At 38.6% G+C, this 10960-nt stretch overlaps 2 protein-coding genes across 2 annotated transcripts; both read right to left on the bottom strand.

Annotated features, from left to right (window-relative positions):
- Positions 1 to 498: 498 nt before the first annotated feature.
- LOC146317010 (uncharacterized) lies at positions 499 to 6033 on the bottom strand. The gene is made up of 2 exons (XM_084733470.1): positions 4758 to 6033; positions 499 to 973 (listed from the first exon to the last, which is right to left on the bottom strand). The coding sequence occupies exons 1-2, from the start codon at positions 5130 to 5132 to the stop codon at positions 767 to 769; spliced, it is 582 nt and encodes a 193-aa protein (XP_084589596.1). The 5' UTR covers positions 5133 to 6033; the 3' UTR covers positions 499 to 766.
- A 905-nt stretch (positions 6034 to 6938) lies between these two features.
- On the bottom strand, positions 6939 to 9896 carry LOC146317011 (dispanin subfamily A member 2b-like). Its single transcript, XM_084733471.1, has 2 exons — positions 8620 to 9896; positions 6939 to 7216 (listed from the first exon to the last, which is right to left on the bottom strand). The coding sequence occupies exons 1-2, from the start codon at positions 8830 to 8832 to the stop codon at positions 7046 to 7048; spliced, it is 384 nt and encodes a 127-aa protein (XP_084589597.1). The 5' UTR covers positions 8833 to 9896; the 3' UTR covers positions 6939 to 7045.
- Positions 9897 to 10960: the final 1064 nt, after the last annotated feature.

A 10960-nucleotide genomic window follows, 5' to 3' on the forward strand; every position in this document is an offset into this window, starting at 1 on the left:
GAGGAAGTCATCCTTAGAAACTGTTTGGAAAAGGGCAGATGGTGGGTAGGTGATTGGATGATCCATCAGTCTGTCAAGTCTACAACCAGTCAGATCAAACTCTTGCCAAAGCCAGTTGGCAGAGGAGTGAAAATATCTTTTCCATCTGTAAAAGTTTTCAGTGTTTTATCTACGCTAACCCCCTCAGGCGCCAGCACTGTTTCTTTGAGACAAGTCACTTCTATTGACGCTTCTCGCTGTCGTCGCACCTAAAATCTTGCCCGTAGCTGCCAGTAATCCCTCCTAGGACACTGATGAACGAGTAATTTGAAGATGGCAAGATGGAAAACTCTCCCGATCTGACGACTTTAGCTGCCTTGCAAGGTAAGCTTCCCCTGACAGTGAAATGAAATAACCACTCTAGCAAGGTAATCTAACACAGTGAAAATGTAACTGTGGACTTTGTTTACTCAACCACAACCTAATTTTATTCTCAAAATTTCACAACCACATTTCAAAGAGTTTTGAGAATTTATTTATTTCAGTTGCTGAAAACTGTGCTGAGTCTCGTAGACAGGAAATCTGAATAGTTTGACATTCAAACTTGCTTGCAAACAGCAGTTAAGTTCCATTTAAGACTTTTGTAGCTCAAATAAAAACACATTGTTTTTGCTCAAAGATATCAGTAAAAAGATATAAAAGGTTACAAATTGTATCATGAGTGCAAAGTGCAGAGAAACAGAAGTATCATGAAGCCACAGCAACAGACAAATTGAACATTATTTCATTAGCCCCAATTATATCTGGGATATGTATTGTAACTGTTGTATGAGCTGTGCAAACGCTGTGCTTGTACAGTTACAACAATAATTATAACGAAGAAAATGAAGACACTGATGGAAGCCAGGACTGTGGCCCAGATGTTGAGGCAGCGGGCAGAGGAGCCATAGCGTCGGGCACCTTCCAGATCTCCAACCACCTTCCGGTCTCTGGCCTGTGAGCACAAAATCATATTGGTTTTTAAAAGTGATCCCGCTGTGACTTAAGGGAACTTGCACCAGGGACTCAAAGAAGGCCGGAGCGCAGTGAAGCTCTGCAACATGTCAGTCACTAAGCCCCTCCTGTGAACAGCAACTGTCCAGTCATAGCTTAGCAAGTGAAGCTCAGAGAGCTGCAGGTCTAACAAGCTTTACATTTTTCTCCACGTCGAAGCGATGTGCAGGAGGGTCTGAGACCAGCAGTACTCTGTGCTTCATGAGTCTGGACAGTTGCACCTTTTTTGTAGTCTTTCAAGAACATAAAACACAAGAGCACACATGTGGGGAATGGATTAAACTTTGTCTTTATCTGCTCTGACATAAGTCGCAAACGTTAGCTTGCTAACTAACACTAGCTCACTAGCTGCGATCATGTTACCTCCAGCCAAACTTACTAACATTTGCCACACTCATGGTTTATTCCCAGGTGTTGCTTTGTTATGTGGGGGAGTTTGAAGTGGAGGATGTGGGCTGGTGCAGAATCAAAGTGGACCGACGATGATGCATCTCTCTCTGGTTTGCTCTCTTAGGTCGAAGCCGGGTTAGTTTAGCTCTTATTCCAGCTCTCTTCTTGGGGCAGTGGTGGTCGGGCTGGTGACTGTCTGAAAGTCTGCTGCACTAATCTAATCCCTGCGCTTCCTTTTCCCATGTTAATGTTCCAAACCATTAGAATTAGCTCACATTAGTCAGCTACACAGATCAGCAATCAGTGTTTTCCTCTGTAGCACAAATGAGGGTTTCATCAGGAACACTGTAAAAAAGAAAGCTGAGAAAACTCAAATTTACGGCGACTTGTCCCTTGAGTGATACAGGTAGATTACAGAAGTCAGGTTATATATTTACAGAATCCAACAGAAGAAAAGAAAAGGTAAGTAAATAACTAAATGAACAGGTAAATAAAAAAAAATGGAGATAACATTAAAAATCCCCTTTTGGGATTTATAAAGCTCTTAAAAGTGCACAGCAAAATAGAAAATTGTGATGTGAAAATAAATCAATGAAAAATAAATAAACAGTCCCTTTTGGGATTTCTTATGTAATTCTGAAGAGTGAACTTTAAAAAAATAAATAAATAAATAAACAGACAAACAATTTAACTCAGCAGTGGTGTAATGTAAATAAGTATATTTACTAAAGTGCTGTACTGAAGAACAACAATGAGGTACTTGTACTTTACTTTATTATTTTCAGTTTCTGCTACTTTATACTTCCACTCCTCTTTGTAGATTGATATTAACAATCCAAAATATAAACAACTAATGAATTATGGTGTATCATTAAACTACCCAGCAATGTACTGTATAAAGTAATAATTCATTCATGCATTAATAACTATAACATATATATAACAATATTACAATATTGTAATATTCATATTTTTGTAATAATTTAAATGGCTGGGATAATTCATATCTATACTTATTAACAATAATTTATCTTAAAAGAAATATGTAATAAATACTAATTTATTTCAAAATTATTCTTTTTTTTAACGTATCTTAAAATAATGATCTTATGTCCTAAAATAATAATTTAGTATCCCAAAATAATTATTCAGTATTTCAAAATTATAATTTAATGCCTTAAAATAATTATTTAGTGTTTGAAAATATTGAGTTAGTATCATTATATTGATCAATATAATGGTTTAGTATTTCAAAATATTGATTAGTATCTGAATTTAGTGACTTATATTAATAAGTCATTCTTTTGAGAAAATGTTTAATTATTTTGAGATACTAACTGACCATTTTGAAATCATAATTTTGGGATAATAAGTCGTCATTTGGAGAAAAACTGACATTGCAATGATTTGTAGGGCAGAGCCGGTCGGCCCTGTACGCACACGCGCAAGTTGCGTAGGGCCCCGCGAGGTACGCGAGGACCCCGCCTCCCCCTCGTGTCAAAGTAGGTGTCAGTGTTTACAGCTTTGATGAGAGGATGAAGCAGAACTAAAGACAAAATAACACCCAGAGAATGAATGGGCTGAGCAAAACTAAGGTAAACTTGTGTTCTCTTCTCTCCGAGTTTGATTTCATTCATTCACAGTAACTTTAAGTTGATGTGATGGTTTGCAGCGCGTGCTGGATCAGTCTGTCTGACGTTAGACGTGCCGGTCAGCGTGTCTGTGTCGTGCTTTCACGGCTGTTCTGTGTCTTTGTGTCTGACAGAAGAGAGAATGAAATACAACTTTATCAAAAATTGATCACGTTTGATGAGAGCCGACGTGCGGCGATAACCGCGTCGCGCGTGAACATGCGCTCATGTGCGCGTGCACGCTTTCCCGCAGCAGCCTCTGTGGAGACCAGTCTGCCTGTCTGTCTGCCTGTCTGTCTGTCTGCCTACTCAGATCCTTTGCTTAAACGAAAGTACTAATATCAAACTGTAGAAATACTTCACTGCAAGTAAAAGTCCTGCATTCACAAAACCTTGCTGAAGTAAAAGTATGGGAATGTTATCAGATAAATGCACTTAAAGTAAAAGTATTTGGACGTAGTGTGAAAGCATGAAGTTGGATAAAATGGAAGTCAAGCAAAGTAAAAAAAAAAAAAAATTGCAGTACTTGATGTAAATGTGCTTAGTTACTGTCTACCAGTGATTACAGTTCTGAACTAATGCAAGATGGAAATTAATGGATTTACAGTGACTGATGATTGATTAAATATTGAATTTAACATCAATTAATCTATTGATTATTTGGCCGTAAGATGGAGCAAACTGTTTTAAAGGAGGACTGTTTGCTTAGGGTCCCACTCTGCTCTGATACACCGCAGAATTACAGATAAACATCAGACTTTATGGTTAAAGAAAGTTTAAAGTTCTGAGTATATTCACATGCTTTTTCTTTTTCACTTCCCATGAGCCCCCACCCCTCTCTCTCTGATGTGAGAAGTAAATTTCAGCATCCATGAGGCTGTTTTGGTGTCTCCTCCGGCACTCGGTGCCGTATGCACAGCGGGTGATGCATGTGTACGTAGTGAAAATTCATGAAGCCCCCCTGGCAGGCGATGCCCCCAGGCAATTACCTATCTATACCATATGGTAAAACTGCCTATGTGTAGGCGTGTAGCTCGGGGACGCCAAAAAGAAAAATAAATAAGATGAGGAAAAAAGAAGGAAAAAGAGAGCTAAAGATATGTATGTGTAAAAATTAATAATGCCAAATCAGACACATGCTGCAAAAGTCACCTTAAATGAATCCAGACACAAACAGATCTCTGCTCACTCAGTGTTAATTCTTTTAATTGTTCTGTTTTGTTCTCTCTTTTTTGTTTTGCTTGGTGTTGTTTGTTACTTATGCAATAATTGATGAATGGAAGGAATTTAAAAAAATATACACAAAAAACATCACAATCAGCAGTGATGCTATTTCTAATATAGTGGATACAAAGATATTATTATTATTTGATATCCCATCATGTGGAGGGAAAATTCAGGGAAACATAAAACAGCAGAGGAGAGAAATGAAAAAAGTTGGAAAGCATGGGATGCATATTTCATCATTTATCAGTGACTGATCTTTTATAGCCTATATAATAATTTATATAATTTATAGCAGATTATCATTGTGTTTTCATGTCAAATGATCATCTCATCATCAAGCCTCTGCAGAAGCCTGATAATTGGACTGCATCTTTTTGGTGCTAAAACACCTTTTTGATTTTTATGTCAGACGATAACAGATTTCCTCACGAATGGCAAAATTGAAAAGCAGTCCAGACCTGTGGCGCATGAACTCACCTTGACAGAGTGGACGAGAGCTGCCAGTCCGAGGCAGCAGAAGTTTGCCCAGACAAAGTTGAAGATGGACCAGATGATGTGGTCCTTGGGGGGCTCGGCGGCGATGTTCACAGTGGTGTATTGAACCACTGTAGGTCCTCCAGGCTGTCCAGGGACCCCGTCGTATCTCGCCTGCAGTGGAACCATCCCAGCCGTGTGATCTATAGGAGTCATCGCTGTCCGCTCAACTGTGGTCTGGAGTGCAGGATGCTGAATGGTGTGCAAGAACCCAGGCGTCGGTGTACGTGTTGATTTCCTTTTGAAGCTTCTTTGGGGTTTATGCAGATGTTTGGGGTTTTTTTCTCTGTGGAAAGCCAATGAGGCAAAAGCAAACATGAACTGTATTCCAACGCAAGTGTGCTGACTTAAGTAGGCGAACAGTTCACGCTTTTTGCTTTCTTAAAAAATGTCCTGAAAAGTTTGTTTATTCTGTCCATCAAACAGTCCTTTACATTTTCCTCAAATGGCACATTTAAAAAATTAACCTGCAAAACATTCTGATGTGTTTTTAAAATTAGGTCACCTTTTGTTTTTTAGGGGTGATGGTGTTAAATACATCTGGATCAGAGAGTCAAAACGCAGATGGGCTGAAATCAGTGTAGAAACTAGACCAGGGGCTTCATTTTTGGTGATTTTCTTAGAGATTTATACAGGAACTCAGACATAAGATCATTTTGATGTTGTGAATATGTTTAATTCATTAAAATTGACAGCAATTTCCCACCATCGGAGATTTGCTCTTACATAATGCAGTACAAATGAGGGTTTAGTCAGGAATAGCCTTGAACCAAAAGAGAAAAACAAACCATTTGGGAGGAAAACGTTCAGACCTTCAAGTCTCTAAGAAGTTCCAGTGATAAGAATCAAGGAAGTCCTGCTGTAAGTCAAGCAAGACGAGTGAAGTCATTGCTCAGGTCAAGCAAGTCATGCAAAAATCTGATGATCTACTGCAGTTTCTGTATTTAAATCTGTAATATGTAACATTTTCACATTAAAATGGTTTGTAAGTGTAAGAGTTTCTACACAACAACAATTATAACAGTTTTCTTGAGTAAAAGATTTGGAAAGAGACGCTGATTCAAAATTTTTCAAATGTAATTTGCTTTGAGCACCACAAGCTGAGTGCCAGCAGAAAATTATGTTTTGTTTTGTTTTTTTGTAATTATGTATTTTTGATTTTGGGTTTGTGATGATGGTTTTCTGTGGTAGTTGTTCTTCTGAAGGTGAGACAACGTGAGGAGATTCAGTTTATTACAGGCCGGGGTTACACAACGTCCACAACCTTATTGTGTAAGATGTCCCTTGCTATGAGTAACATAATCCATTATCTTGTCAGTGGGCTCAGACTCTGCAGTGCCATCTGCCTCTTAACTATAACATGGATCCCCCCAACTATAACACAGTCACATATAGTTTCCCTTAAAAGGTAGCATAGAAAGAAAAACATTCTAACGGGGTGGACTGTCCCTTTAAGATCATAATTGATTGTAATTTAGTTTTTATAAAAAAAGACCCTAGAAGCCAATACCTGTTAGTGACTTAGAAAATCAGAGGAGCCTACAGGCCAGCAGTTTCTCAGTGTTTTACAAACAACAACCAAGTAAGATAACATTATTGTGCCTCTTCCTGGATGATACAAACACTAAACACCTGTAAGATAAGAGAAAATCAGTGATTGTAAGACAGATGCCGTCTATTTTTAATGTGAGATTTATATATCAAAAATGGGCTCCTGCTTTGAATCAAATGTCGGCACACTGTCGGAAACGACATTTAACACCGAGTTCAAGTACAAATCTAAGTATCTTGTTCATGAGGCCCCTGCAGTCATAGCAAGAAGCTCAGTCGCGGTTACATCTGTTGTGCTGCCGTTTTATTAAACTTCACATTAAAACCCAGTCAAACTTAACATACAGCACATGGTAACGCTATAATTGTGAGGAAAAATGTGTATGCAACCACAATATTTCCCCTCTCAAAGATCTCACAAGCACATTTCAGAGTTACGAAACACAGACATGAAACTTATATTTCTTGACAAATCAAACTGTTCTCCTCAAACAACAGCTGAGACACAGATGAGTTTTATTAAAGATTTTTTTGTAACACAAATTGTTAAACTGTTTTATTTGAAGATATAAGTAAAAAGTTATACAAAGTTAGTAACTGTGCCATGAGCATGAAGCAGAGAAGTATCACAGCAGCAGACAACTCTAAAACTGTATTCAGTTTTGTCTTTATGTTTATGACTAGTGTCTGTATCTGTAGGATGGTTCCTGTATGTTCACAACAATTATTGTAACAATGAAAATAATTAACGTGAGGAGAGCCAGGACGGTAGACGCGATGTTGAGGCAGCGGGCAGTCGAGCCGTGGTGTTTGGCATCCTCCAGGTCTCCAGCCATCTTCCGATCCCTGGACTGAAAAGACAAAAGCACGTCTCATAATCTCCAGCCAAAAACGTCTGACACATTGTCATCGGCTGTATTTCCGTGTTGCAAGTTAGACTGTTTTCTCTCTCCTCCATCCATGTATCTGTGGGCAAGTAGTCATTTATTTATTTATAATCACTTAAAGGAGAAATGTGTAGCACTTGCTTGTGCAAAAATGAGAACAGCCGTCCAGATAATGAGTTTAATATTTGATCTATGGTTGTAGCGAGTCTTTTGCTCCAAACACCTTCTGCAAGTTTATTAATGATTTCTTAGACGGTATCATTGATGTCAGAGGAGCGAGTATTTGAACCTAACAAGTTTCCTTAATCTCTGATGACATTATGGTTGTTTTATGATTTATTGCAGTAAATATATTACAGATTTCTCCTTTAAATTTTTTTTCTAGTAATATGTTTTTAATTTTATTATCTAAACTTTTGAAATGAGGAATAGTCTTTTACTTCTCCAAAAGCAGCAAAAAGGCTGGTAAAACAGTCTGCAGGAAACATGTTCTCTTTTCCCCGCCCGTTTTGTTGTTCTCAAAGTGTTTAAAAATTATATTTGAAAAACTCAGAACTGTCCCACAACAGCTTTAAGTGACAATACTAATATGGAAGAAATGCATAAAACCACAACTGTCTGCAGGGCTGCATACTATTGCAAGTCTGTGAGAAAATAGAAGTTTTCCACTACGTCAGTTGGACCTGTAACCTTGAGCTTCCCATAACTGTGAACCTGCGGCACTATGTTTCACATTTACACGTGAGAATTAGGAGGTGATGGTGAAGATTTGGGTGGAGAACTGATGGTGGGATGCAGTGCCATCATTTGAGTTTTTTTACATTTTGGGAAAATTAAAGGACAAATCTGTAATATATTTACTGTGATAATTAATAAAAATAGCCGTGATATGTCATCAGAAATTAAGAAAACATGCTAAGTTGAAATACTCACTCTTCTAACGGCTGCTGAATCCTCCTTCAGAAATTTTCCATTCCAGGCCGCAAGTTCAAGTTAATGCAGAATATTTACTGAATTGAGTGTTTGTTTATTAGTGCTCTTATTTTCAGGATAAGGGGCTTAACATTACACTGACAGTCGATCAACAGTTATAAACAGCTGATCACCTTACAGCCGAGGACCCATTGTTGCTCATTAGTCAATTTATAATGCTGTGCTTGTCTTGCACTCCTGTCTGAGCTTCCTCAAGTTGAAAACAAAAGCAGAACTCGTGACAAATGGCTTGATGATGGAAAAGGTCTAAAATTTAATGCAGGGATTAGATAATAAATAATAAAAATACCTTGTTAGATATTGCTAAAGGTCCTTTTTTCTTCAGAAATGCAGTAACATGGGACATGAATGGTGCGTTTTGCACAGGAACTCACCTTGACAGAGTAGATGAGAGCTACCAGTCCGAGGCAGAAGTAGTTTGCGTAGACAAAGTTGAACATGGACCAGATGATGTGATCCTGGGGGGGCTCGGAGCTGATATTCACAGTGGTGTGCTGCACCACTGTAGTTCCCACGGGCTGTCCAGGGGCCCCGCCATACCTCCCCTGCAGTGGAACCATCTCAACTGGGTAACTTGCAGGATTCATCGCTGTCAGCTCAACTGTAGTTTGAAGCGCGGGCTGCAGAGAGGTGTGTGTTAGCCGTCAGCGCTGATGTCCTTTTTAAAGTTATTAACACAGACCTGTTTTCTCCAGTGAGTGAACCAGGCTGACCACACTTGGCTAAATGTGAACAGTCCGTGATGCTTGGCATTTTTTTTTTTTAAGTTGACCTAAATAGTGTGCAGATATAATTCAAAACCGCAGTTGTTAAACTGAAGGTCCAATATGTAGATTTACAGGGATTTACAAGCATAAATATGGCAGAAATGAAGAATAAGATTCATAAGTATGTTTTCATTAGTGTATAATCACCTGAAAATCAGAACTGTTGTGTTTTTGTTACCTTAGAATGAAACATTTATATCTACAAAGGATGCAGGTCCTCTTCCATGGAGGCCACCGTGTTGCACTGCCATGTTCCTGCAGTAGTCTGGATATTGTTATCAGTAAAAGAGAGATGACAGCTTGTAAACAGTGCAGATTGTCAGTATTTTGATGCAAACAATGAAAATTAAGTTGAATGTAGACTGTGTCAGAATAAACTGCCATATACAGTAACCACTTGGTGGGGGAATGCATGACCTCGTTCAGCACAGACACGGACATTCACCTGCAAGCAAAGAGGCTGCTGCTGCAAGCGCTGCTCAGGTTGGGCACACTTTGTGGCTGACTAGCAACTAACTGTAAACAACATCATTTAACCACAGACACTGTGATCTTGTTCAGTCTGAAACATTGAAGCATTTAGTAAGTTGCTGTCATCTTAACTCAGAGAATTCTAAAACAAAATAATGCCCGGGGCAAAGTGCCACACATTTCAGATATACTACAGCCCCAGTTCCAAAGTAGCTGGGATGTGTATAAAACTTACATAGAAACCAAACTGAATGATTTGAAAATTTGCTTCAACCTATATACAATTGAATAAAGTACAAAGACAAGATATTAAATGTTCAAACTGATTAATGCCTGCAACATGTTTCAAAAAAGTTGGGACAGGGGCAAGAAAAGACTGGGAAAGCTGCAGAATGCTTAACATCACTAGTTTGGAACATGCTCATGCTGCCATCCAGACATCTTTTTCACACATCTCTGCTTATTTCAGTAAGACAATAAAAATTCTGCACAACACACAACAACAGTGTGGTTTTGTAGTAAAAGAGATCAGGTACTAGACTGACCTGCCTGCAGTCCAGACCTGTCTCCGGTTGAAAACTTGTGGTGCATTTTGAAGTGCAACATACAAAAAGAGAGACCCCGGACTGTTGAGCACCTACAGTCATATATCAATTCAGTTCCCAAACACTTCCTGCTGTTGTATCACGGTGGTAAATACGACCCTGTCCGGACTTTTTTGAAACACGTTGCAAGCATAAAATTCTGAGTGAGTATACATTTACAAAAACAATAAAGTTAATTTTAACATTAGATATCTTGTCTTTGTTGTGTATTAAAGTGAATATAAGTTGAAAAGGATTTGCATTCTTTTTATTTGTTTTAAACAACATCCCAACTCTTTCAGAATTGGGGTTGTGAATTCTGCGCCCCCCCCCCCCATCCCACAAACATGCTGTGGACGCACACTTCTTGCACAACGCAATGCACAAAGGAAATGGAAGAGTTGCTCAAAGCTGTGGGTGGTGGTCATGCAGCTCCATACACACAAAAAGCATGAAACAAAAACTGTCAAATCTTAGAAAAAAAAAAAATTTTGACTTGTCTTCGTGACTCAGTAATGTAGTATAAAGTTTTCTAAGGGAGATTATGGAATAAAATGGAGAAAGCTGAAATCAGCAGTTCAGCAGCCAATTTCTGTTTACATACATGGGGGGTTAGATTCAAAAGCCCACAGGAAACCATGTGTCACGTAGGTTACCAAACAACCGAAAACTGTTTTTCATTCGATCAAACTGACTACAATGTTTTACTACGATGTGTGAGCAGCTCCATTGTGTTTGAATTTCACTTCACAAACTGTGTTAAAAGATCAACACAAACACGCTTCAAAAGAAAAGAAGACACAAAGACACAAAGTGAAAGCTGCTGATAAGCGTTGATTACAATGTAAGTAATACAGGCACTAAATACACATCTCATCCGAAAGAGGTTTGCA

This window comes from Lutjanus erythropterus, chromosome 13 (genome assembly GCF_056507025.1).
Source record: "Lutjanus erythropterus isolate fLutEry1 chromosome 13, fLutEry1.hap2, whole genome shotgun sequence".
Classification (NCBI taxonomy): Eukaryota; Metazoa; Chordata; class Actinopteri; order Lutjaniformes; family Lutjanidae; genus Lutjanus; species Lutjanus erythropterus.

Excerpts from the sequence above, each read along its gene's own strand:
- LOC146317011 (XM_084733471.1), bottom strand. The coding sequence starts at position 8,832 with ATGAATCCTGCAAGTTACCCAGTTGAGATGGTTCCACTGCAGGGGAGG. Across the intron at positions 7,217-8,619 it reads CTCTCATCTACTCTGTCAAG|TCCAGGGATCGGAAGATGGC; the intron begins GTGAGTTCCTGT and ends TTGTCTTTTCAG.
- LOC146317010 (XM_084733470.1), bottom strand. The coding sequence starts at position 5,132 with ATGTTTGCTTTTGCCTCATTGGCTTTCCACAGAGAAAAAAACCCCAAA. Across the intron at positions 974-4,757 it reads CTCTCGTCCACTCTGTCAAG|GCCAGAGACCGGAAGGTGGT; the intron begins GTGAGTTCATGC and ends TTGTGCTCACAG.